Source organism: Actinia tenebrosa, unplaced genomic scaffold, assembly GCF_029948245.1.
Source record: "Actinia tenebrosa isolate PJP-AT-01 unplaced genomic scaffold, QUT_ActTen_1.0 PGA_scaffold8__29_contigs__length_14323225, whole genome shotgun sequence".
NCBI classification, from domain to species: Eukaryota; Metazoa; Cnidaria; class Anthozoa; order Actiniaria; family Actiniidae; genus Actinia; species Actinia tenebrosa.
This window is the reverse complement of record NW_028292585.1, coordinates 11,297,197-11,323,592: the sequence shown is the minus strand read 5'-3', so window position 1 is coordinate 11,323,592 and position 26,396 is coordinate 11,297,197. Positions and strand designations below refer to the sequence as shown.

Here is a 26,396-nt window from a genome sequence, read left to right as displayed (position 1 = left end):
ACTGTCACGCAAATCAGACACAGACTACCTTGAACAACCCACAATTACACCGAATTTATAGGAACAAAGCCACACGATTTCGTTTTGGAAGTATAGTGATAAATTTAAATTTATAAATGATAAATTTGGAAAAAAATTGGAACCCACGACTTCGTACCCACGACCCACGACTTTGTACCCACGACCCACGACTTCGTACCCACGACCCACGACTTCGTACCCACGACCCACGACCCACGACCCACGACCATTAGGCAAACTCTTTCTTTTGTCTTTTGATTGTTTGTTTTTGTTTCCTTGCCTACCTTGCTCTCATTGGTTTCTTTTGTCTTATTCTATTATATATACACTCCTTTCTACCACCTCTTTCTCTTTTACTCCGACGAAGGACTAGCGTCCGAAACGTCAGTAAGTTTTTTCATCTTTTCACGGTGTATAATTTACCTTTTCATCATTAGTGTTTCATTAGAAACACCGACGCAGATCACACTAGTTTTTAGCTAGCTATATCTTCTTTCAGTTAGTTAGTAGTGGAGTTCTGAATGTAGAAGTTGCTTTTGGCCTTCCAATAAAAGTCTCTACCAGCAAATCCACCCGTAATAGTTGCATGAGGTCAGTTTTAGATAATGCCATACCTGTATTTTATTATTCTTTACCAGCCAAATCATTTTACGGACCTGGAGCGTAGCCAAAAGAGAGCATATTTACCATATGCCCAAGGCTAGATTATAATAACTTGATCAACGAACATCGAGTACTATGTGAGAACTGGTCATGCGTTCCTATCCAAGTTTGAAAATTTAATTTGATTTCAATTTTGTTTTGAAAAAAATGAAATGGAGCTTGTAAATTTCAAATCAGGCCTGGATCTTGAGCGAAATCCACTACAGAACCCACCGTAGTGTGGTAACGCTGGGAAAAAACATGTCATGATCCCACTAACAAACATCAACCGGTAGTCAACCGCATTCCTAAAGGCACGCAAAACGTGGCTTATAGAAAAGCTTCTTGTTTGCTCTCGTTCGCTCTCTTATCAAACCGGTCGAACTGGTTTGACTAAAAGTAAACGTATATTGAATATTGAGGCTGTACACAGCACGCACACGCGTTTTCTATTTCCCCAGTATTTGTAAATAGTGTTACACGGTTCAACCCCATTATAAGTTACTAGCTAAGTCTAGTGGGAAAGCATTCCATTTTTCTTTTCTAGTTGGCATATTGGTGCTCAGAGAGCTTGAGATAAGCCATGTTCAGAGCGAAGGACTTGGTCAAGCTTGGTCGTCAAGTGATTCAGGGCTACAAGAAAAGTGGTCCCTTGTGGTCGCCATGGAGTGTTCCACTATATTCCAAAGTCCACTTTTTCTCGAGTGATAATGGACTCAAAGTAGAAGAAGCCAAAAGATTAAACTGGCAAGGTCGTGTGGATCTTGCCGCTGCTTTTAGAGGCCTTGAATCAATGAACTTTCATGAAGGTATTTGTAACCATCTCAGTCTGGTGGTACCGGCTTCAAATGGCGATGGTAAAATAATGTTAATGCTGCCTTACGGCTACCACTGGAGTGAGGTAAAAGCAAACCCCAATATGATTCATATATTAAAATATAGACTATTCGTACATCAGTAGAGTGCAAATAATTAATCCGTGAAACACTAATTACTAAATAGTACAAAATAGTGCTAATTAAACAATAGAAAACAATGGAATTTGCATGAAATTGTGCTATTTAGTATTACTAAAGTTTCATGGATTTACTGTGGTCACTCTACGCTCTGTTGATTTTCCTGATTGTTCGGCTTTTATAATCCTATGGAGGAGAAAACATTATGCTTATCAGTTGCGCCTTAGGGATGGACCATATTTGAGGGAGAGGTTGAAGGAATTTATGGAGCAAAATATTTATTTTTCTGTGACAACCCTTCACACAATTTTTGGTGTTTGCTCGATATTTCTTTACTGAAAGGATAGGTTGCGCGATATCTTTTCCGTAGGTGAAGTGCTTGCACTATATTTTTTTGGGGGGGGATTTACACAACCCCCTCCTCCACTGATTATCTTATGATTCGTCCCTTACTGTGTTTCTTCAAATAAATCGGTCATCGACTGTGCATGTGTATAATCGAGTTGCATTGCCATCACATTCTATATTCGTCTTTTTCGATTGCTGGTTACGTTGCTTTAAGGTGGAAGGTAAGTTTAGCTCTCAAGCTGGGAGATCTTTGTGCTTGATTTATCCTGTTACCGCTACCACAGGAAAGGGGTAACAAACCCCAATATGATTCATATATTACAAATGAGAGTATTAGCACTCCATCTGAGTAGACTTGAGCAAGGCTACAAGTTGAACACAATAAATTTAAATTTAAAGTTTTAAATGGTATGCCTCCATCTGCCCGCACCCTGCTTTTTGAATCCACTGGTTTGAAACTGGAATCGGGGGGAGGGGGAGAAGACAAAAGCCTTTTTTTAAATTCAAATGAAGTTTTTCACTTGACCAGTTATTTATTTAGATTGCATACATATATACTTGATATAAAGCTCGCCGAGACCATGGGGCTACGCTCGAAAAGAACATTTATATTATTTATAAAGTGCGAGTGTTTTCTTAGAATCTTTTTGAGATTAGTTGCAGCTGGGTTATAGGTTGTGACAAACGGTAAAATACTCTTTGTTACTCTTGATTTTGTTATTATGGAACATAATTCTAGGAATGATTTGTTCACTTAAATAATGTTTTTGTATATGATTCTGCAAGTAAGTCCAAGTATGTTTAGTTTTGTAACGGACGGGGACTGTTTTGACATTTAGAGTTCTACTAACAAGTAGTTTCCTGTTCTAGAAACCTCTTTTAAATTTTAAAACATTCAAAGGTTAAAGTTGTTCAGATACGTGATGTAAATAGAATCTCAGATTACATCGTTATGAGGACGAACAATTTCACAGGAAGCCCCATTGGAAAAAATATTGCCCATACATTTGGAATATTTGCTCTTTTCGGTCTTTTTCCTCTCTTTCCAAAGCAAAAGGTTGTTCTTAAAAGTAAAGTTATATAGCACATGTAAACTGCGTGACAAAACATTCTAAATAACCCGTAAATCTTCTGTTCTTCGCGAACTACTGTACTAGTGTTACCCTGCGAGCAGAGTCTAGCTTATAAAATCAGCAAAAATACGGTTCTAAATTTTAACAAACTCCTATGAATTATATACCAAAATGTTCAGGAAAGCCCGGGGTTTTCAAATCCACTTCTGTTTTTTTGACAGGTTCTGTTTTATTTCGAGGAGAGACGATTTTCTAGCTTGACCCCGGTTATGTCATGCATTTTCTCTTGTAAAATACACCCAATAGCGTTCATTCAACTCAAAAAGTACGGTGGTTTTTTTCAATAAAATTCAATCTAAACAATATAATACAGTCCGTGAATAGTTGAATTAACTGAATCAACTTCTGTTTTTTGCCTAGATAGTCATTATTTTGAGAAAAGATCCAAAAACCGTGTTTTTGAGACATAATTTGTATGGGCTCACATGAGAGGCCTGAGCTTGAAATCGTAGATGACCAAATGTTAACAGCTTTTTTCTGATGCAGTCACATTTGATGCCCCGCTGTGATTTAATCAAATTGCCGCATGGGAAACTCGTGGACGCAGCCGTTATTAGTGTCGTCACTGGCAACGCTCACTCCCCTAAGTAGCGGCTGCTTACCCAAGCACAGCATTCCATTCTCTTTGTCTGCGATTAACCAATCAGCGAGCAGTGTGACTTTAAATTACCGCGCCATTCAGAGTAGTAAACATACTTTTCGGAAAGTTCCACTTATGGATTTTGTACACCCACCATTTTGATTTTGTAGCCCCCCTCCCCAGGGGCTAGTTTTGTTCTTGGAAGATTCTTCGACGACGTTTTCCATGGCTGACATTCTTAAACTTTGAATTTCTGGTTAATTTTACTTAAAATAATTACATAATTGTGGACATTTTCCAATTGAACGAAGAAAAATGCATTATTATTTACCTCCCAACCGAAATTTTTGAATTTCTTTACGCGGTAGGCCACTTGACCTGTCGCTCCTCAAGTCCAAAGTCAAATACATGGAAGAAAATGTATTTATTTATTTAAGGAATTTTCAAAAGTATTGAATATAATATAAAGATTTAGGCACTGCCTAAATTAAGGTCTCAGATGGTAAATAAATAAATAAATGAAGGAAGGAAGGAAGGAAGGAAGGAAGGAAGGAATGAATGACAATAAACTTTTCACACAAGCGGAGAAGCTAGTAGCTTCCTCAATTGAAACAAAAGGTTTTTTTTGTCGACACTCAACAATATATTATACTTTCATAATAAGGTGAGCAAAATATAATATAAGCTTACTTTTACTTCTTTTAGGGAGTTATCATTATTCATCGAAGGGGGGGGGGGGGGGGCACTAAAATTGCATTGAACCGTGTTGAGAAAATAGAGGTCTTGCCTTGGAAGGCAAAGAAAAAGAAAGTGGCCCTCTCTTGAATAGGATATAAAAAGTATGACCCTCCCCTAAAATATATATACCAGATATCCCGATGGAAAATTTATTAAAAGCACTATTTTATTTAAACAACTGGCACATTTTATTCTTCACATGTACTACTCTTTTATTAATCATAACTTTCCTTTTTCATGTTGTAGCTGTCCTGCCGGATCTTGTTGTATAAAAAAAAGTGGTTGTCACGTCCTTGTCTTCACTCATGTTTGAAGCATCACTGTCACTTCCATTGTCATCACTATCTGTTTCACTGTCGCCGATTTCTTCTTTATCCAAATCTTCATATATATATATACACTTTAAGATTATACGTGTATATATATAAGTTATGAGATCTTTACGTGTACTCCACTAAAGAAACCTAATGCTTGCGCTAATGCTTGACTACATTTAGATTAATACGCAGCTGCATTAACTCAGTATTATGTATTATTATTCAAGCATAGTGTGTATACAGTTTATGATATATCATATTGCCATAACCAATAAATACTGTTGTTTAATACTTTTGTTTCTCTATATGATATCTTTGACAATAAACACAAAAAGCCTTATTCTTGTTCATTTTCTTTAGTCAAAAAATTGTGGCCCTCCCTATAAAGCTTATTAAAAAAATTCGACCGTTCCCAAACACACATTCAAAAAAATATGGCCCTCCCCACATATTTAGTGCCCCCCCCCCCCCCCCCGATAAATAATAATAACTCCCTTACATAACGATGTTTGGTTATGATATGAAGACTTCTATGTTTTTTTTTAAGAACCGTATTTTACCGCAATGAAATTAAGAAAATAAATACTTTGGTAGCATCAGAGAGAAAACTAGCTGGAGATCATTAACTATAAACTAAACCTAGTCAAATGAAGGCCAGAACCAAATGTGTCAGTTAAAAATAAAAATGTTCTTATCCTAATTCTTCATTAAAGTATTTTTATTCCTTTCATAAAAGCCTTAACTATTTTTCGAGAAGCTTAAAAACTTAAGCTTACTAGATTTTGAGATTCAATTTTTACCAATTTTCATCTGTTTTCAAGTGTGAGAAAAATATGGAAATCAAGAACGACAAAAGTTTTCGAAAAAGAAAGTTTACATTCAGTTAACATTAAACTTGACAAGAACAAAAAATGCAAAATGCGATGCAAGATACAAAATGACTTATTTCTTTGTCAGTAAATTGGCATTTGTATATGTTTTTGAATATTTCTTAGCTTTTTAAAGTAAAAGACAAGGTCTTTATACAATAACATATCTCTCAACAACACAAATTTAAGCTCTTTTGTATAATCATACTATGCTGGAAAAGCTCAATAAATGGCGAATATTTGGTGTAATTCTATAAGCTATTCTCACTTGAATTTAAGCACGAAAAGCCTAAAAAACGAGATTTTTTCACATGGCATGCATTATCTCACCCTGCTTCCTATATAAGGCCCCGTCCACACGTATCCGGAATTTTTTTTTGTTTTTGTTTTGTTGCGGGTACGAAAATGTTCACGTCCACACGCAGTGTATTCGAATCGTTTTCACTGTCCACACGTATCCGGAAATTTCTTGATCCCCCTGATGCACGCTAGTGCCTAGTCCCTTTGACGGATAGTTTTTCTTATCGAGCATGCGCAAAATCGTGTTTACGTCAGCGTATCCGAAATGTGCGGATACGACCGTCCACACGTATCCGTATTCGGAGCGTATTCGAAAAATTCCACTCTGGAGGCCGTGTTTTCGAAAATTTTCGGATACGGACACAAAAATTCCCGGACACGTGTGGACGCAACCCGTATCCGCAAAAAAATATTTGTGGACTCAGCATCATTAAGGCATAGCTCTCAGATGAAAAACTGATTAGCTATATCATAACCAGTTTTCTACGAATCTTCCCCAAACTTGGCAAGTTAATGTCTTTTGTAAAAAGAAGGAACCTTAGAGCCTTGGTTACCATGGAAACTAAGTCACGTGACCACAAGGCCGCCATCTTGGATTTTTAAACAACGCGTTTGTAAACGTACCGAAACATCTTTAAAAGTCATAAAAAAGCAGATTACTATTCATATTTACAATGCCTATATGGATCTAATTGGATATCTTGGAAATTATTTTAAGTTTAATTTTTAGAATATTTTCTATTTTTTCCAAAAAATTAAAAATATTCTAAAAATTAAACTTAATATAATTTCCAAGATATCCAATTAGATCCATATAGGTATTGCAAATATCAAAAGGAATATGGATTTTCAGGACTTTTGAAGTAGTTTCAATACGATTACAAACGATTTTTAAAAAAGATCCAAGATTGCGGCCTTGTGGTCACGTGACCTGGTTTCCATGGTAACAGATATGCGGTTATTGCTTGCCTTGAAGAATTACTACTACGAGCCAAATTTGGGAAAGATTCATAGTAAACTGTCAAAGCAAGGGCACTAGGACACCGAATGTGGTTGGATTTCTATAGGTTTTTTCCCCTTTCGATTATTTGAATTAAATTAACGTTATACTTGTTTACTTATCTTGTGTCCGTGCTCCTTCGTTCCTCCTTATATGGAACTTAAGGTGAATTTGATTAACCATGTTAACTCTGGACGGTTGAATATTACTGACGTAAGGAGCATCACGCGGTCGCGTTGTTGTTGGTATAGAACAAACAGAATCAAGTACGGAACGGCCGTTAAAGAAGTAACGCTCATAGGCTATTCAAACCGTTTGACCTTTGGAATGAAAACGTCTGCATTACAACAGCGAACGAAGGAGCACGGACACACGATAAGTAAACAAGTATAACGTTAATTTAATTCAAATAATCGAAAGGAAAAAAAACCTATAGAAATCCAACCACATTCGGTGTCCTAGTGCCCTTGGTCAAAGATATGAATAAATAACTGATTTTCCATCACTTCCTCAAAAGAGCCATGCCTTAAGAGGGCGTCTCTGTAACAGCGTGCCACTCGATCTGGGCTCGAAAAATAGATTTCTTTTATATTCCTACCATCGAAAGTACTATCTATCCTCACTACAAAACTGCAGTTAGAATTGTTCTAAATCCTTTTTTCCACCCGCTATGCGAATTTTTGTCCATCGACCCCAAATCAGTGAAAGACGCCGATTTTCGAGGTCGGCCGAGGGCTATTTTCAAAGTCTGTTTTCTCGGGTTTCTCTGCACATAAAAGCTAATTTTTCTATCCAGAACTTTAGTCTAGTGTAACTTCTGCATAAAAACAGTAATAGTTTTTTTTTGGAATGCGCGAATTCTGAAAAATAATCCTAACTGATCGAGACTACTGAAAGCGTGACATGGAAAGCTAAGATTATGAGACCTCGAATATTGCAAATTTCTCATTTGTGGCACCTAATCCAGCCCTAAAATATCATTCAACCTTGAGATAAGAAGCTATTTTATAGATGTGTGCAATAAAATTTGCGGCACATTGCGTTTCTACGAAATAAGCTAAGTTTCAAATTGTTCTATTTTCAGTTATTTCCTTGCGTGACACGACAGGCCGTTGGGTCTGTGACGGCTACTTCTTTACTCATTATCCTCAATACCATTACCTAAAATATAATATGATGAATTAAACCTTAACTTTACAATATTTGTTCCATTATAAAAGATTTCAATGATCTACGGCTTCATTTAATAGCGTTTCTATAAGTTGTTTTGAAATTTCACCGCACAGTAATTTTTTATATTTGAATATCTCGAGCTCCGCGGGAGGTCAATCGTTATTTGTTTATTTAATTATAGTAAATTTAGTAAAGAAATCCTCGCTTAGTAATATCTCGAAACACCCTAAAAAGATCCAAAACTGAGAACTGTTCTTGTTTGTAGAGCTGAATATTTCTAGTTTTTTTACGTTGTAGGAAATATATCATTGATATCTTTGTCACTAGTCATTTAACATTCTCAACGTTTATTTCCTTTATAAATTATCCATCATTTTCTATTGTGAAAAGGTATTTCGTCCTCCCGATATTTTCGAACTCCATATACTATCATTTTTTCGAAAAATACTTTGCAGTCTTGACTGTTCTTCGGCTGAGATGACGATTTTTGCAACAGGTGCAATCAAACGTATGAATTTATTCATAACTACAGAACAAGTTCGGAAGTGGGGGTTGCGGGTACTGGCTCCTCCAATAATTTTGAAGACATAGAGCTACTCTGTAGATATGCTTCAAATAAACCATTATTATTATTATCATTATTCAATCAATGAATCAATCAATGCTCATTTCTCTTAGAGAAACATTCAGCTCTCACTCTACTTGAGTAAGTCCAACTACTTTGAAGCCAAGCTATTATGAGTTGCGTCTTAAGCATTCTTTCAAAATCTGTGATGGTTGTTGATATTTCTGAAATCTTTGATAGATTGATCTTATTGATGTTTTTATTGGACGGCCTTTTCTTTTGTTGTTGTTTTGTTGTGATTATTATTATTATTATTATTATCATTATTATTATTATAATCATCATTATTGTTATTATTATTATAATTTAATAAATCATTATTATCATTATCATTATTATCATTATCATGATCATCATTATCATCATCATCTTCATTACAAAAGCAAATTATTTGTTTATCTATATGAGTTCGGAACTAACATTATTTAAGGCGATTTTAAAACAGTCAATCAGTTCGGGCTGTTTTGACGTGCTCCTCCAAGTCCTCCAATGGATAATAGAGAGTTTTAGATTGATTTTTTTTCTCCCCGCAAACGGCAAACGTGACCACGTTTTCATAGTTTTCCTTTATTTTACTTTACCTTTTACAAACCTTCTCACCAATTGCAAATACTCTTTTGTTTTTCTACTACTTGGACTTTTTTGCGATTCTTTTTCAATAATTTAGAAGAATTTTTTACTGGCCAACTGATGTTTCACGTTTGACGTGAAAGTAAATCTAAAACTCTCTAATGTTCAGCTTCCACCGCCCCTGTCGTGTACTCACTGAACTAAGATTAAATGCTTACAATGATCTTATGAATTTATATAGCGCCTTTTCTATATGAATTTAATCAAAGGCGCTTTACATTGAGTTGTTAATGACAGATTGCTTTTTGTGCAATTTACAAGCATGAGAGATGGTTAGTATGAAGTGTAGGCACTGAGGGTGGTCACTGCCCGGGTTTCTTTACGTCCTCAGTGGTTCTTTTACGTCCCTCCGATGTTGGTTAGTAATGATGATTGTGGAGGGACGAGACCGCCATTTAAAGTGGTCATCTGAGCCACTTGAAAGCCTAACCGGCAGCACTCTCTTCTCAGTTATTTTAAGACCCTGAGTGTTGGTAAGGCTGGGACTAGAGCCACGAGCTCCCAACGAAAGTCCCGATGCTAAACCAACTAGCTGAGCCAACCGGTTTGCGGTATAGCTAGCTAGCACTACTGATTCTACTGCGGAGAACACTTGCATTCCTTAATGACTTCCCCAACCAAACGCAAGAGCTCTGCCTTAAGGTCTTTAGATCTAAACTGTACTTCAAAGTGATTAAGTATTATTTTTAAGCATTGCAACATTGAAGGCTGAGATCTTGTTTCTTTGATATAGTAGGCGCAAAGATCGTACGTGTCATAATGGGGTGTTGCAGGCCAATATGCTATGCTCATGATCAATTTCTTGTAACAGCAAGGGGGGGGGGGGGGCTAATTGAGTTGGGGGGGGGGGGGGGTTAATTGAGTTTCTTCCGTAAACACAACGGAAAACAATATAAAAAGTATCGTTTTTTCCTGCTGAAGGGGGGCTTCAGCCCCACTTCCCCCCCCCCCTCCCCCCCCCCTCCCCCCGTCCTGGATCCGCCCTTGAACAGATTCATACGTTCTGACTCTGGTATTACATCCTGAATGTCTTCCTCTTCTACCAAAGATCGTACATTTTCCTGAGGACTGGTCACGGTAATATCTCGTATTGTGGATTTTTTTCGCGAAGTGGAAAGACGTGAAAAGAATCTTGCAATCTGGGTCTTCGATAGCCATTCTTCTCTTTCAAAGCGCCTTTCATCGTTCTCATTTCTCGCGCACCGCATTTCCGCGGCAACTTGTTCAGGGTCTGCTTTTCTACCAGTCCTCTCACCCAGGTTAAACTTTGCTGTCAAATACGACCGCACATTTTCTGTAAAACGAGCAGCTCGATCCGGTTCTTGGTTTTAGAGCCCAGCTCATGCCAAGTGTTGAAGGCGTCTCTTGAACAAATGATATATATGAAGCTTCGTCTGGTTCTCGGCGGAGCCCATCGATATAGTTTAATTTCTCTCTGACTGAATTTCGCTCTTAGATATATATTTGTATTTGTAATAATGGTTATTTGTATTATATTTAAAAGATGTATATTTAAAAAAAATTATTATGCATTGTTATTTTGTTTTATTTTATTTCATTTTATTTTTTTTTGCAAGAGTCTTCAATTTAGACGTCCTAGTCTAGCTCACTGGTATTTAGTACAAAGACATAGATTCAGTATTCCAAGTACTACTAATATAAGTATGGAGTTGATCAATAACACAGTGATTAACGCTACTAACGCGGGCAAGTACATCCTTTACTTACAATGATATGAATGATATGTTACCTTCAACTAAAAAAACTAGAAATATTCAGCTCTACAGGCAAGAACAGTTCTCAGTTTTGGATCTTTTAGGGTGTTTCGAGATATTACTAAGCGAGGATTTCTTTACTAAATTTACTATAAGTAAATAAACAAATAACGATTGACCTCCCGCGGAGCTCGAGATATTCAAATATAAAAAAATTACTGTGCGGTGAAATTTCAAAACAACTTATAGAAACGCTATTAAATGAAGCCGTAGATCATTGAAATCTTTTATAATGGAACAAATATTGTAAAGTTAAGGTTTAATTCATCATATTATATTTTAGGTAATGGTATTGAGGATAATGAGTAAAGAAGTAGCCGTCACAGACCCAACGGCCTGTCGTGTCACGCAAGGAAATAACTGAAAATAGAACAATTTGAAACTTAGCTTATTTCGTAGAAACGCAATGTGCCGCAAATTTTATTGCACACATCTATAAAATAGCTTCTTATCTCAAGGTTGAATGATATTTTAGGGCTGGATTAGGTGCCACAAATGAGAAATTTGCAATATTCGAGGTCTCATAATCTTAGCTTTCCATGTCACGCTTTCAGTAGTCTCGATCAGTTAGGATTATTTTTCAGAATTCGCGCATTCCAAAAAAAACTATTACTGTTTTTATGCAGAAGTTACACTAGACTAAAGTTCTGGATAGAAAAATTAGCTTTTATGTGCAGAGAAACCCGAGAAAACAGACTTTGAAAATAGCCCTCGGCCGACCTCGAAAATCGGCGTCTTTCACTGATTTGGGGTCGATGGACAAAAATTCGCATAGCGGGTGGAAAAAAGGATTTAGAACAATTCTAACTGCAGTTTCGTAGTGAGGATAGATAGTACTTTCGATGGTAGGAATATAAAAGAAATCTATTTTTCGAGCCCAGATCGAGTGGCACGCTGTTACAGAGACGCCCTCTTAATGGTGCTGAGGATACAAAAATTTCCGGATAAGTGTGGACGGGGCCTAAGCGTTCCCGTCCTCTCTGGACTCGCACATTTTAGTTCGTTTGCGTTCTACGAGAAGTAAAGAAAAAACTTTGATTCTACACATCATTCATTGCTGCGCCGTGGGAGCTAAGACACGTTAATGAAAGGTACAGGGGATTAAGAAACCATGTCGCAAGTACCAGCTCAGCCAGTTCAGGCTACCGTACTAGCTGTTCTTCAGGCCGACCCGCCGCCTCTGAATCAACAACCTCAGCCAAAACCGCAACCACAGAATCAACTACTACAAATTGGGCATGTCCAAGAAGCACAGAATTCCGTTCCCCGCAACAGGCCGTTCAGGGCGCTTTTGGCGGTCACGCCGAAATATTAGGTTATACTTTTCGTATGTCTTGCTCCTGTAACGCGCAGCTATGGCGTTTTTACTTTATTGTGTATAGTCGCTCAAGGTTTCGTTTTCAATGTTGTTACTTTTTGCCATAAGTCAGTAGCGTGTGTAGACGCTTTAACGTCATTGATTTGGCAAAGTTCAGCGACGTGTTTAGTCGCTCAAAATAGTAGTAAGGTATCTGGTAAAGTTCAGTGGCGTGTGAGATCGCTCAAAATACTCGATAATTATTTGGCAAAGGTTCAGCGACGTGTGAGGTCGCTCAAAATACTAGTTAGGTAACTGGTAAAGTTCAGCGACGTGTAAGGTCGCTCAAAATACTCCATTGTTGGTATGGTAAAGTTTCCGCGACGTGTGTAGTCACTCAAAATACTCGTTATTTATTAGGCAAAGTTCAGCGACGTGTGAAGTAGCGCAAAATACGACGTGTGAATTTGCTCAAAACACTCGTTATTTCGTTTACAAAGTTCAGCGATGTATGAAGTTGCTAAAAATACTCGTTATTTCTTTGGCAAAGTTCAGCGATCACGTGTGTAATCACTTAAGCCTGGTTTACATATAATCGCACCCAATGTCAGCGATCGAGTGCGGTCGGATGCTATCATATGTAAACCACCGTGCGATCGTGTGAGATCCAGTGCGATCGCGATGGCACACCGATCGCACAAGTAGAACCATGTTCAACTTGTGCGATCGGGTGCGATCGAGTGAGATCGGGTGAGATTCTATGTAAGCCGCAGTGCGATCGGGTGAGATCCAAATGTATACCATAATTTGCTAAATTACCCATGATGCAATGCTTTGTGTTTATCAACACTTCTCACGTGTAATTCGACAGTCATCAAGATGGAGATTGAAAAAGAACTAGACTCAGACAAATTTATGGAAGAAATTAGGAAATATGACTGCCTATATAACAGAAATAGTAAGGATTTCAAAGACAGGAGCAAAAGGCATAACGCTTGGAAGAAAGTTGGTGATTTATTGAAAAAGGATGCTTCCGAAGTCGAGAAGAAATAGTTCAGAAACATTCGGTGGCTGAAGCGCCAAAAAAATCTACCTTCGGGTGCAGGAGGGACTCAGTTCAAACTCCTAGAGAGTTCGAAAAGCTCAATGGCTTTTAACGTAATTTCAACGAAATATTCTCGATCGTGTTTCCTCAACTCTCGAAAACGTTGATGGAAAGCTCCTTGTCGCTCCCTCTCTTGGAATATCTTACGTATCCAAAACCTCCTCTTTTTTCTTGATTTCTTGTCTACAGAAATAAGAGGAAATTTACTCCTACAACAATGGCGCCGTCCATGTTGTTCGATTCGAGTGAGAGCATTATGATAAAACTGCTGATTGACGCACCACAGACTCAGAATATTCGATCAGCTGCAATCATATGTAAACAGCTACAGTGCGATCGGTGAGATCCTAAAGTTGATTGATTATCACCTTCCTGAGATCGGGTGTGATCGAGTGCGATTATATGTAAACCACTCCCTCTCGCCTGGGGACGTGAAAACCTGTTCAGTAAATGTTTATTGGTATTACTGAAAGGGAGACACCCCAAGCGCAGCAGCGCCGTTATCCCTAGCCGAATCGGTTGCCGAGTTATTGCATGGTCAATGTTTCGGCGCGGAACCTGTTGTTTAGGGATCCTCACCATTTTGTGGCGGAGAAAATCTGCCGTCACATAGATATGTGGGGAAAGTTAGATATCACTCGCCAAAACGAGAAGAACTCATGTCCTACTTAAAATGGGATGTGAACGTGGAAAAGTTTTTCATCCCATTTCGTGGGACTTCCAGGGCGCACATCTTGCCTGGGCTTTGAAGAGTTCATCACTCATACTCTTTTAGACCGTTTCAAAAACGGCTCTATGACGCTCTGGAGTAAGATCGACCAAGTGAATCCTCCTTCCATCATCATGCCCGCTATAGAACCCACTACGCTGAGAATAATCCACGACGGACGCTATCTCATTTATGGCGGAGACCTATCCCTTAATAAAAGGCGTAACTTGTAGTTATTTCCGTTGTTTGATCATTTTCCCTATTGTCTATGTCATTTTCACTCATCTTTATAGTATTCTTTCAGTGTTTATTGCATATCTCTCCAACTTTGAAGCCAAGAGTTGTGAGTTTTGGGAGAGTAGGTCCTTCATTCCACCGAATTATTTATTCTCTTTTCCTGTTTCCCCGCACCCCGAACTATTAGCCGGTGCTTGATTACGAAGTAGTTGGGACCAGTTACCAGAGGGCCGATTTTTTCCCATATCTTATTCCATTTGTGCCTAGGGCTTTGTGAGCGAATTCTCATAGTGAAAATATATCACTCATTGAATGAAAGTCTTCTTTTGTTTGCCGATAGCACCCTGCGATAGGAGGTGAACGAAGCTGCTTTTTCTTGAACGAGAAACATACGATAGTTGATTAAAAACAACCGAATTTGTTGTAATATGTACTCCTTTTTAATATTTCATTCATTTCATTTTATAAAATTAAGCTTATCAATAGAAATAATAAAAGTTTTGAGAGAAAGTCTTTGATTTGTCGCTGCTTGTCATAGGAAGTAAAAATATTAAAAATATGCGATTGTTTGCTAAAAACACGCACACCTGAAATCTCGAAGAATACTTCAGTGAGAGCCGACTGCGAGCTAAACTACTTTGCACCTAAAAGCAACAACCAGCATTTGAAAACGCCGAATGTAGAATGTGATGGCAATGCCACTATTATACACATGCGAACATTCACCATTTAGGTATCTTTAGTCTAGATTTTGAGACATTTCCTCATTGAAATTACAGTATTTCGAGACCCAATTTTCAAGGTTTATTTAGTTCACTGCTTAAGGCCTGGTCGAGACGCTGGACCCCCTCCTTTACCGCTCCGCTTTTGTTTTTGGGCTTCCTGTTCGCGACACAGGAACCCCAACAACAAAAGCGGAGCGATAAAGGAAAGGGTCCACAATCTGGACTAGGAAAAGGCCGTATTACTCCACTCACGTGACAATAATTATGTAGCTTCGACGGCAAACTAGCAAACCATTCAGAAACTTTAACTATGGGTTACGCAATTTTAGCGTAATATTTTTGGGCACGATACTGGTTAGCGTACGTACTGTAATTCAATTGAATCAAAAACTTTAAAATTAACTTTTGTAATAAATGGAGGTGAAAAATTGTCGAACATTTATTCTTGTCTAATCTCATAGGTTCCCGGGATGGACATGTTTAGCTGTTTAATTGTTTTGTTTCCTTATGTGTTGAATCGTGTTTTTTAACATGAAGCAGCATTCATAGTGTGCTGTAAATGTTGAAAGAGAGACTATCAAGTTTTTATCAGTTGTCTTAAACAAATGACTAAATGATATTTGCATATGGTATATATGGCTGCCATGTGCCTCCTGCACTCGATCAATGCATGCTATATCTTATATGACTGTCTTATGTTTCGAAATCCAGGCCAAACCAGATTTATTGGTTGGGGTGAACTTTAAGGGTGAAGTCGTTGAGGGTCAGGAGGAAGTAGAAGCTTCAGCATGGACGATCCATTTGGGTATTCATAAGGCGAGGCCAGACGCTCTTTGTGTTTTTCATCTTCACCCTCCTTATGTCACGGCTCTAGGTAAGGGTGGATTACACGAGCAGGATCTTACATGCAATAGCAATCCCTTCAGTACTCGTCAAAATGTCAGCGTACTCTAGCCTCTCTTTTGATGTATGTGCTGAGAACCTAGGACACCAAAAACAAAAATCAAGTGCTAGCCCCTTAGCAGTAGGGAGTGTCAATTTAAACATTTAAACAAACTAAAAAAAGGCTATGATTATGTGCACAGCATAACAATGTTTTCACAGCATGGCAGACCTGTTAATTGCACAATTTGTTTGCCAATCTTATCCAATGATTCGTGTTCAAATACTTTTGTTCTGCAATCATTGTGTCCTTTCAAGTTGTTGGATTTGGATGAGTTTATAACCTCTAGGTCTATAACTATTTAAAACAGTCATTAATAATCCATAAGCTTATGGTCCAATTGGAGCCACCATACACGTCACGTGCATGGACCTTTATACCCGATAAAGTCCTCTTCATTAGTATTCAAGTGATTTTATATAAAGACACATGTGATCTTTGTATAAAGACCACTCGAATACTATGAGGATGACTACATCAGGGATGAAGTCTGCATCCAAGTTTAGATGAAGACATAGAGCTTCATCAAGGTCACAGTCAACCCTAAAGATCTTTGACTAACGTGCCTGTCTTTACCTTGGCACGCAATATCCAACGTGTGGGAGCTTCTGGTTGTGCTCTGGTTGTGCATGCCCGTGACGTCAAATCTCTATCGAAGTATAAAAATCCATGGTCGTGACGTGTATGGTGGCTCCAGTTGAACCAAAATCTTATAAATTGTTCATGAGTGTTTTAAGCAGTTCAAAAAACTCGTAGATCGTGTTTTATCAGGTATAAAAGCACTCGGCTACGCCTCGTGCTTTTATACCTGATAAAACACTCCTACTCGTTTTTTAAACACTACATATCTTTCTTATTTGATATGTAGGCATACTGAAGGACTTGCCCTTCGACATGTACCATCAAAATTCTTGTTATTTCTACAATGAATTTGCATACGACAAAGACTTCAGTGGACTGAGTTTGGACACAGACGAGGGAGAACGCATCGCAAAGCACATCGGGAACAAAAGGGTCTTGTTCATGTGTAATCATGGTGTAGCTGTCGTGGGGAAAACTGTGGCAGAAACGTTCAATGACACTTACTATATTGAAAGAGCTTGTATGTATCAGGTAAGCAAAGCCGTAAAACTTCCCCAAGGTATGAGGTTTCTTTTGCTGTAGATTTGGAAGAGAATATCAAAAAATCCCATAACAAAATCCAGCGTTGTTTTGAAGTCCCCAACTATGTTTACAAGGGCGGATCCAGGATTATTTTGAAGGGGGGTGGGGGAGGAGGGGGTGTCTTAGGGGAAACTTTTGTGGGCAAAGGAATCCCGGTTGCATTTTTACCACCATATTTTCGAGGACGATTTGTGACAACTTTCTGCCAAACACGCTTTGTGAATAGAAATAGTACAACGAATTCGTACGAATTCGAAATAGTACAACGAATGTGATTCGTTTATTTGCCATAGTTTGGAGAATTGTTATTTTGATCAGAATACAATAATATTTTAAATCTTAAAATATCTTTGCTATATTGCAAAAGCAATAGAATTCCACATGACTCTGTACCTGTGAAATAGAGCGCTTGGGATGTTAAAGAGAGTCTGAAAAGAGCTTTATATAAAAGAAAGAGAGAGAGAGAGAGAGAGAGAGAGAGAGAGAGAGAGAGAGTGGAGGAATGGGCGAAATATTGAACCAAGACTAAATAGAAATAAATAAATGAGGAAGTAAGAAAAGAAATAAGGAATGGAAGAAAGGGAGGGAGAAAGAATAACAAACACAACGTCACACATCGTGAACAAACAAACAATTGTTTACTACATGATGCTTTTAATTGATCCCTCTTGTTCACTGTTGTATTCTCCAGACGCTTGCCATGTCCACAGGCCGAGAACTACAGAGGTTACCTGAACATGTAATCAAGATAACCAAGGACCAGTATGACTCAGTACGTTCATACTATGGCAAAGCCTTCTTTGAAAGCGTTAAGCGTATCCTCAGCAAAAAAAGAATGAAAATTGTAATGACTAGACAGAAAAAAAGCAATAGAGGCTTTGCACCATCACACGATGGCAGCCATGACAGGAGGCACAACAATAGAGCATTTTTCCCCTGGGAAAGTGAATTCTTTCAGTCTCATATAAATCAGACTAGGCCAGATTCAATTGTTCCTGCCTCCTGTCATGGCTGCTATTACGTGATGGTGAAAAGCCTCTATTATGATTGAAATCGTCATGAAGGTTTGTTTGCTTATTAAATGACTCTTGCATTGCTGCACCTTGCACCTTGCATGTGGCATGTTTCATTTTGCTTACTAAGCTTGAAATGTATTATATATTCATATGTTGTTAATGTCGGATTTCATGGTCGTACATTTAACACGGTAGCACATGTAGTATGGTAGCGCAGTAGCAAAGTAGCGCTTGTTGCACGGTCGCAACGTCATCGGATTAACAACATGCCACTTTGGAGGTAGTTCAAAAGCTCTCAAATAAACTGTCTTCTCAAAAGGCTACAGGACTGGACAACATTTCGTGCAGACTTTTAAAAGGAGCTGCGCCAGTTATTTCCGCTTCCTTACCATTAATTATAAATAAAGTTATTGATACGGGTCTTTTTCCATCCCAATGGAAAATAGCAAAAGTTATTCCGTTATTTAAATCCAATGATAGATCGGATTCGCAAAACTATAGACCAATCTCTTTCTTACCTGCCATATCTAAAATGGGCGAAAGAGTAGTGTATGATCAATTGTATACTTATCTAAATAGAAATAATTTGCTTACTAAATGCCAATCTGGATTTCGTCCTCTTCTGCATTCCACCGTTATACTGAGCTCTTCTCAATACCACAAGCCAGTGGTATTTGAATATTGACAAAGGTATATCAAATCTAGTGGTATTTCTTGACTTAGCAAAAGCTTTTGACTCTGTTTCGCAAAGGAAATTAGAACTTTATCGCATGAAAGAGACATCTCTTGATTGGTTTAAATCTTATTTGTCAAATAGGCAGCAACAATGTATTGTTAAGGGTTGTTTATCTCAACCTTTGACAAGAAGATATAACTAGCTAAAAACTAGTGTGAGCTGCGTTCTAATGAAACAATAATGATAAAAAGGTAAATTATACACCGTGAAAAGATGAAAAAACTTACTGACGTTTCGGACGCCAGTCCTTCGTCGGAGTAAAAGAGCAAAGTAAGCTGTGGAGTACCTCAAGGCTCCATTTTGGGACCTTTACTGTTTCTTTTATACATAAATGATCTTCCGGGGTGTCTTCTATTCATCGAACCGCATATGTACGCCGATGACACTCTTTGAGTACTTCCTCTTTGTCAACAATTGAAATGCAGATTAAGTTAAATGAGGATTTGATTAATGTAAACCAGTGGTTGTTGGCAAACAAACTTAGTTTAAAATACTACTAAAACTGAGTATATGTTTATGGGCTCAGATTTCAGGCTCTCCAATTTAGGGATGACTATCCCAATTCACATTGGAGATAAGCAAATATCATCAAAATATCTTGGCGTTTGCTTTAGTCATAGGTAATGGAGCGGAATGGTTGGGAAACCTATTCTTGGCTTTCACCCACGTGACACCGGTCTTGACAACGGTTGCTATCCGCCATCTTTGTGCCCCTCGATAGTAAACAAACAGACGCGACAGAGAGATATGTGTGAACTTTTCACTGAACATGGTGCATTGTATCGTAGTTGGTTGCGGTTCAAAGAGCGGTAAGAAAAAAGTTTCCTTTTCTTCAATACCTAAAGTGATATCGAATCAAGGCGAAGAGCACGAAGAGTTGACACGAGAGCGGAGAAGGCTTTGGATTTCGGCCATCAGTCGAGGCGATACTGACGCGAAGAGGGTTCTTGAAACCGAACGTGTTTGTGGTCTTCACTTTGTCTCTGGAAAGCCTGCAAAAGTCTGGGACAGATATAATATTGATTGGGTTCCACCTATTAACCTTGGAAAAAAGGAAAGTCAGGAAGAAGATCTGAAGGAAGCAGCGAAAGCTAAGACAGAACGAGCTGAAAGGGCAAGAGAGCGCAGGAAGCGAATCATAGAACATCAGCAACTTGGAGTCGAGAGGAAAAAGAAGGACTTGAATCAAATTGGGAGTGCTGTCCAAGATATCGAGTTTTCTACCGAAACACAGAGTAATTCATGTTTTAATATTGAGCCTTCTTGCAGCAGTGCGAATGATGAGCGTGAAGAAATACTCGACAAGAGCACCCAGACACCCGTAGTGACTTTCAAGGACGAGTCAACACAGATGGACTTAGACTTAACTTATTTTGAAGGTTCACAGAACGCTGACACACAGACAGATGAATTTGAATACATGTTTTTAAAATCTGCATATCAAGCTCCGGACAGAGAATTCTTCGATACAGCTGATAAAGTTCGATTTTACACAGGACTACCTTCCTATGAAGTCCTGACGGTGGTGTTTGAGCATGTCGCGCCACATGTTCAACGGAAATCTACAGTTCTTAATAGATTTCAAGAATTTGTGCTGGTACTGATGAAGCTGAGACTAAACGTTCCCTTTCAAGACCTAGCGTATCGTTTCGTGGTGTCCCTGTCAAGTGTATCAAGAATATTTACCTCTTGGATATTGGCAATGGATTCTAGGTTGTCCTGCTTTATCCATTTGGCCTGAAAGGGAACAGTTGTGGAAAACTATGCCAATGTGCTTTCAATATACATTTAGGCGCAAAGTAACTGTCATAATCGATTGCTTTGAAGTTTTTATTGAAAAACCAACAAATCTTATGGCCAGAGCTCAAACGTTCTCATCTTATAAGCGCCACAACACCATAAAGATCCTTATTGGTATCACTCCCCAAGGTACAATTTGCTTTGTTTCTGAAGCTTGGGGTGGCCGCACCTCAGATAAATATTTAACTGAGAATTGTGGATTCTTAGATAAGTTGACCCCAGGGGATACAGTCATGGCTGATCGGGGATTTACCATCACAGAAAGTGTTGGTTTAAAGCATGGAAAACTGGTAATTCCAGCATTTACCAAAGGGAAAGCCCAGTTAGATCCCATTGACGTTGAACATTCAAGGGGGATAGCCAGTGTTAGGATACACGTCGAAAGAGTGATTGGTCTACTGCGGCGAAAATACACTATTCTGGAAGGAACACTGCCCACAAACTTTGTAAGCAGCAACCAGAATGGGTCACCTGAATTCCAGGTACCAATCATTGACCGCATTTTAAGGGTTTGCTCTGCACTTGTTAATTTTTGTCCTTCCATAGTGCCATTTGAGTAGTACATTTTTCATAAAAAGCAGGGGTGGTAACAATGTTTAAAGTTTTTTCTATAATAACATTATACCAGGAGAAATCATTATTACATTGCGACAGGCACAAAACACTAAAATCACAATTACTATTTCACTAGAAATAAAGCAACAATTTTATTCACGTTCTTCAACAAGTCCAAATATGGAGGGGACAAACAATCTTAAAAATTAAATTTTGATATGAAAAAGGGCATGAAGGAAAAAGAAAGTGAAAATAACTCTTTACCTATGGCCTAATTTTTCATCTGAGATTATGTGCTAAGAAGATAACTGTGGCTAACACATGAATACTGATTTTGATTCAACTAACAATTTTTTAGCCAGAGAGAAATTGAAAAATATTATGCCAAAGGTAAACAGAGGTCTAATAATATTCAATAGCAACTGAAATGTTTATTAATTAATTTTATTGCTAGAAATATTGCTCTATGTATGACTCATTGTCATGTTACTGTTTCTTCCCTGATACACCATTTCCCTGAACATGGGTTCCTGCTTATTTTAATATTGTCACTAGATTTCATAATAAGAGATGTAGATTGAATCTCGAAAGAAAAGATTTTAATATGTTGGTGTATTTCTCAAAGCAGAATTAATCTGTTTTGACTGAGCCTAAAGTAAGAAGCTGATAATGCTGGACAGTTCAGACACAAACATTTTTACATTTTATTCACTGAGTTCCAATGAAAAGATGTCTGATTTAAATCGCTTAAATGAAGTATTTATTTTGATTATCAGCTTTTTGCTTTTGGTTATTTATTAAAAATTATTTATTATAATATTTATGTCATATTACTGACTATTACTTATCACTAATAATTTTCTTTGCTAAAGAATGAATTAAAAAGTTGGAAACATGCTTATTTGTCCACCTTTAAGGGAAGCTAATAAATGGGGACGCATTTTAGCAACATCAAAAGTTACATGACTGGGGTTAGTACCAAAAGCCAAACACGTAGCAAAAGCAACTGAAAAAGCTCCGCAGTCGCTACCATTACTTTGTTGCTGAACTGGTACAAATTCTAAATTAACTAGTCTTCCACCTATTAAGTCATTTGCTTGCTCCTCTATTTCCTGGCTAATTGCATGATGGTAGAGACTATCATAAAGATTTACAACACCAGGTAAGCATCCTATACTGCTAATACATACCCAGTGATCAGTCCCTGTATGCAAAATCTGAATAAATTCTCCCGAAACTACATCAAAGTTCCTTACTCTTCCTAGGGTTGGGCGCTGAAATCCCTCAATTGACTGGTTTACATTCTGCAATAATACTTGGGTAGCTTGAATTATATCACCATTAAGCCATCCAGCAGGATCACTGATGAGGTCATAATCAGCATTGTTTAGTGTTGCAAGGGCACTATACTTGTCAACAACACCGGTTGTAACCTGTGTGATTTCAATATCGTCTTCACTGTCACTATTACAATCATCTGTTTGTGATTCTGAAGTTTCTGGTGATGGTGAATTGCTTGGCTTGGCAGAGGTTGTCTTTGAAGAAGTAGAAGTGGTAGGTGTGGATGATTTGTTTTCTTTAGCTTTACAGGCACCACACACCCACGTTGACTGGTGATTCTTTGGCATTCTTTTCAATCCCAAACAGCTAAGATGAAAAAAATGACCATTTGTACAGTTGGCATTGTGGCACTCGACCAGTTTATCACTTATGAGTGCCTTTGCATTACAAACACAAATAGCATTGCATTGCATTGCAGCTTGGTTGACAGTAGATGGTTTCGGCTTGGCTTTTGAAGCCCCAATTCCTCTCTTAAACTGTGGCAGCCCGCTGCAGTGAGGACAATACCATCTTTTAGGTATGGACTTCCCACCTACAGCCAAACATTCTATGTGAAATTGGCCATAAGGACAGTCAGCATTACTGCAGGAGACCATCTCATCACTGCACTGTCCTCTACAAAAGCAGACTGCTTGATCACCTGGAACTTTAATGATAACATTGCACTTTCTTGTGTACCACCGTCCCAAGATCTCAGGGAGTATGCCAATCCTCCAAAATGCTTCAAGCTTTTTCACGACAGTTTTGAAGTGGTGGGGGTCTGGGTAAATTCTCTCACACACAATGTGTGCATTTCCATCTGAATCCACAGCACAAACAACAAAGTCAGCATATTTTCTTTCTGGCAGAGTAAACAACTGTTGTTGAACCTGTAAGTAATAATTGTGGCTCTTCTTTAGCTTCATTAGGCCATTTACCACCTCAAGACAAGAGTTTTTTTGTAGAACATACTGCTTAAAGTCACAGTTGGGGATGGAAATGGGACATTTCACCTCTCCACATCCCAATCCGCAGCAATTGCAAGAAACTAAAAAGTCTGGGGTTGCATGGATGAAAGGAAATTCCCTGTTGATGAACAAACCACATCTCTTAAGTTCAAAGTTAATATGCTTTGTTTTCATTAAGCTTTCATATGCATTAATGGCATACTGTTCGTACTTGATGCCATGTCGAATGGCCTTGTTATCCAGCTTGTACAAGTGGGGGTAGCAGATAGATTGGATCAGTGACTGGGAGGGCTGAGCTAGGTTGGTGTTGTAGGCAGCACCACATACAGAGGCTCCAATTCTGCCAGCACGATGTCTAAAAAAACCTGGGCCCTTAGCTTGATCTCTTGTGTCTTGCTCAACCGCTTTTATCTCCTCGTCTGAAATGTTCAGCTTGACATCTAAGCACTTTCGCAACAGTTCTAGATAATCTAGATCTAAATTACAAGGCTCGTAAAGATCACATAAAACTGGAACATTCCGACTTTTGGAAATGAAATGGTCAGCGAAGGGGTCGATTAAACTTAACAAAGCAGCTTTTGTTTGGCAGTTGTAGAGTTTTGTGTAAAATTCCTCCTTTTCCGCTGCTGAAACTTGGGCTGAAGGGTTCGGGTCTCGTCCAGGTCCAGCTTGATTTTTACGAGACTGTCCTAAATTTTCATCATTCAATTTATCAATGTTACTGTCTAGAATCTCTTTGAGTTTTTTCGCAGAAGAGAAATCTATGTCCTTGGCCCTTGCGTAAGATACTTGGTTGACATACGTGGGAAGAAGCCACGTGCACTTAACTTGGGTACAGGCTAATTTCCCGTTGATTCTTGTCCAACATTCGATGTAAAATAAGACGCTGGCAACATGCGAACAAGATTCTGCTAGGCCTGCTTTACAACCCAAACAATGAGCAGAAAAAATCGTACCATCCTTGCCGGCAATGATCCAAATATCGGCCAGAGGGTCATTCATGCGTTGGGAATGGCGAACTTTCGCCACGACCACATGCTTGCTTGAGATAATTCGTCCTCTTACTGAAGCCACAAATCCAGACACCACTTGATTATATGCTTCCAAACTCTTGTAATTTTTAAACTGATCGTTCGTATAATAGCTCGTCTGCAAAACCAAGTAACTAAACAAAACATTCAGGATCAAACTGCTCACTTGGTATGGTGACTGGATCAACGCCTACTGCCTCGATCTTCTTCAAATAACGTTCCTTTACATGACTTTCAAGACCTGATCCATATTTCGAGAGCACTGGCACAGCCATTTTCCAAAGTTTTGAGACGTTATTTGGCTCTGATTCGAGCTAAAACTCTAAACACTATAAAAATGGCCTACTATTATCATAACATTTCACACTCGGAGGAGCACAAAGATGGCGGACGCCCATATTTGGATAGGTCGAAATAGGTCAGTGACGTCACGTGAAAGCCAAGAATTGCTCTATGTTTTTGTTCGTATTTATCCATTGTTATATGACGTTGACCGTACACAGTGAAGGAAAAGTTGCTCCATTTGTTCGTAGTATTAGGGAATATAAAATTTTTTTACACTTAAAAATCATTCTAAAATATGCATTATATGTTAATTAATCCTATATGATTAATATTAATTGTTTATTGAAAATGAATTTGCTCGTTTTAATCTTTCTTATTTATCATCTAGTAACTTAACTGTATCTGGACGGAAATATTTATTCGCATTGTTTGTGGTCATCGAATGAAAGTTTTCATTTTGAAAGTGTTCATACATGAAAATAATAAGGAAATTTTCAGCCATACTTGCTTTGGTTCATTGTGCACGGTCAGTAACACGTGATGGTACGATTCAACATCAAGGCAAAACAATAGCTTTGTTCTATGAAGTTTCCAAACCATTGCGCTCATTAACTATGCCTTAATCAAAACCTTAAATGGGATGAGCATATCGAAAATCTGTGTTCCAAAGTAAGCCGCTCCATAAATGGTTTAAAACAGGCTCGTGATTTTTTGCCCTTAGATGTTTTTAAAATGATACACAACGCTCTTATACAGCCTGCTTTCGACTATTGTGATGTTGTTTGGGGCAATTTAAAATGATAAAGGTCTCGCCAGCAAAGTACAAAACCGTTCTGGTCGAATAATAACTTTTCAAGGTTATGATGTTAGATCCAAGGAGGTATTGAATTCCCTTAATTGGGATTATTTGGCATCTCGAAGAGATAAACACTTGTGTTTATTAATGCATGATTCAGTTAACCATGCTGTACCTACATAAATTAGTGATCTTTCTCAAAATGTTAGGAAAATAACCCTTAGAAATCTCTACTTGGAGACCAAGAACTAAATATCGAGATTCCTCGTGTCCAAAAGACCGAGTACTATAAAGGGTCATTTTCATATAAATGTATGATGAAATAGAACCCACTACCTCATAACTTAAAGTCTGCCTATCTGTCTGTCTGTCTGTCTGTCTGTCTGTCTGTCTGTCTGTCTGTCTGTCTGTCTGTCTGTCTGTCTGCAAACTACTAACTATACGACGCTCGATTTCCAATTATACTGCCAAGAAAAAACTGGGTAACCAATTTGAACGTCAAAGACCATCTGTGAAAAGGGTAATAATTGTCTTGGAACAAATCAGACCCTATCATTATTCATCAACTCGTTTTTGGATAATGCAAGCCGTAGAGAAAAGAT

The 26,396-nt window shown here is 38.2% G+C and overlaps 2 protein-coding genes and 1 pseudogene across 4 annotated transcripts; 2 read left to right on the top strand and 1 right to left on the bottom strand.

The window, feature by feature from the left end:
* The first annotated feature begins 380 nt into the window (after positions 1-380).
* Positions 381-18,425, top strand: LOC116287982 (uncharacterized). 3 transcript variants are annotated; one of them, XM_089024396.1, is made up of 6 exons: positions 381-408; positions 521-612; positions 1,211-1,564; positions 15,892-16,054; positions 16,992-17,236; positions 17,979-18,425. In XM_089024396.1, exons 3-6 carry the CDS (start codon positions 1,247-1,249, stop codon positions 18,336-18,338), a joined length of 1,086 nt encoding a protein of 361 aa, XP_088880522.1. In that variant the 5' UTR covers positions 381-408; positions 521-612; positions 1,211-1,246; the 3' UTR covers positions 18,339-18,425. The 3 variants fall into 3 exon arrangements, with proteins under 3 accessions (XP_088880522.1, XP_088880524.1, XP_088880523.1); XM_089024398.1 differs by lacking the exon at positions 521-612 and having other exon boundaries at positions 384-408; XM_089024397.1 differs by lacking the exons at positions 381-408; positions 521-612 and adding an exon at positions 660-720.
* A 622-nt stretch (positions 18,426-19,047) lies between these two features.
* Positions 19,048-22,291, top strand: LOC148905165 (uncharacterized; annotated as a pseudogene).
* LOC148905164 (uncharacterized) lies at positions 21,528-25,033 on the bottom strand. The gene has a single exon (XM_089024393.1). The coding sequence runs from the start codon at positions 24,682-24,684 to the stop codon at positions 22,273-22,275; it is 2,412 nt and encodes an 803-aa protein (XP_088880519.1). The 5' UTR covers positions 24,685-25,033; the 3' UTR covers positions 21,528-22,272.
* Positions 25,034-26,396: the final 1,363 nt, after the last annotated feature.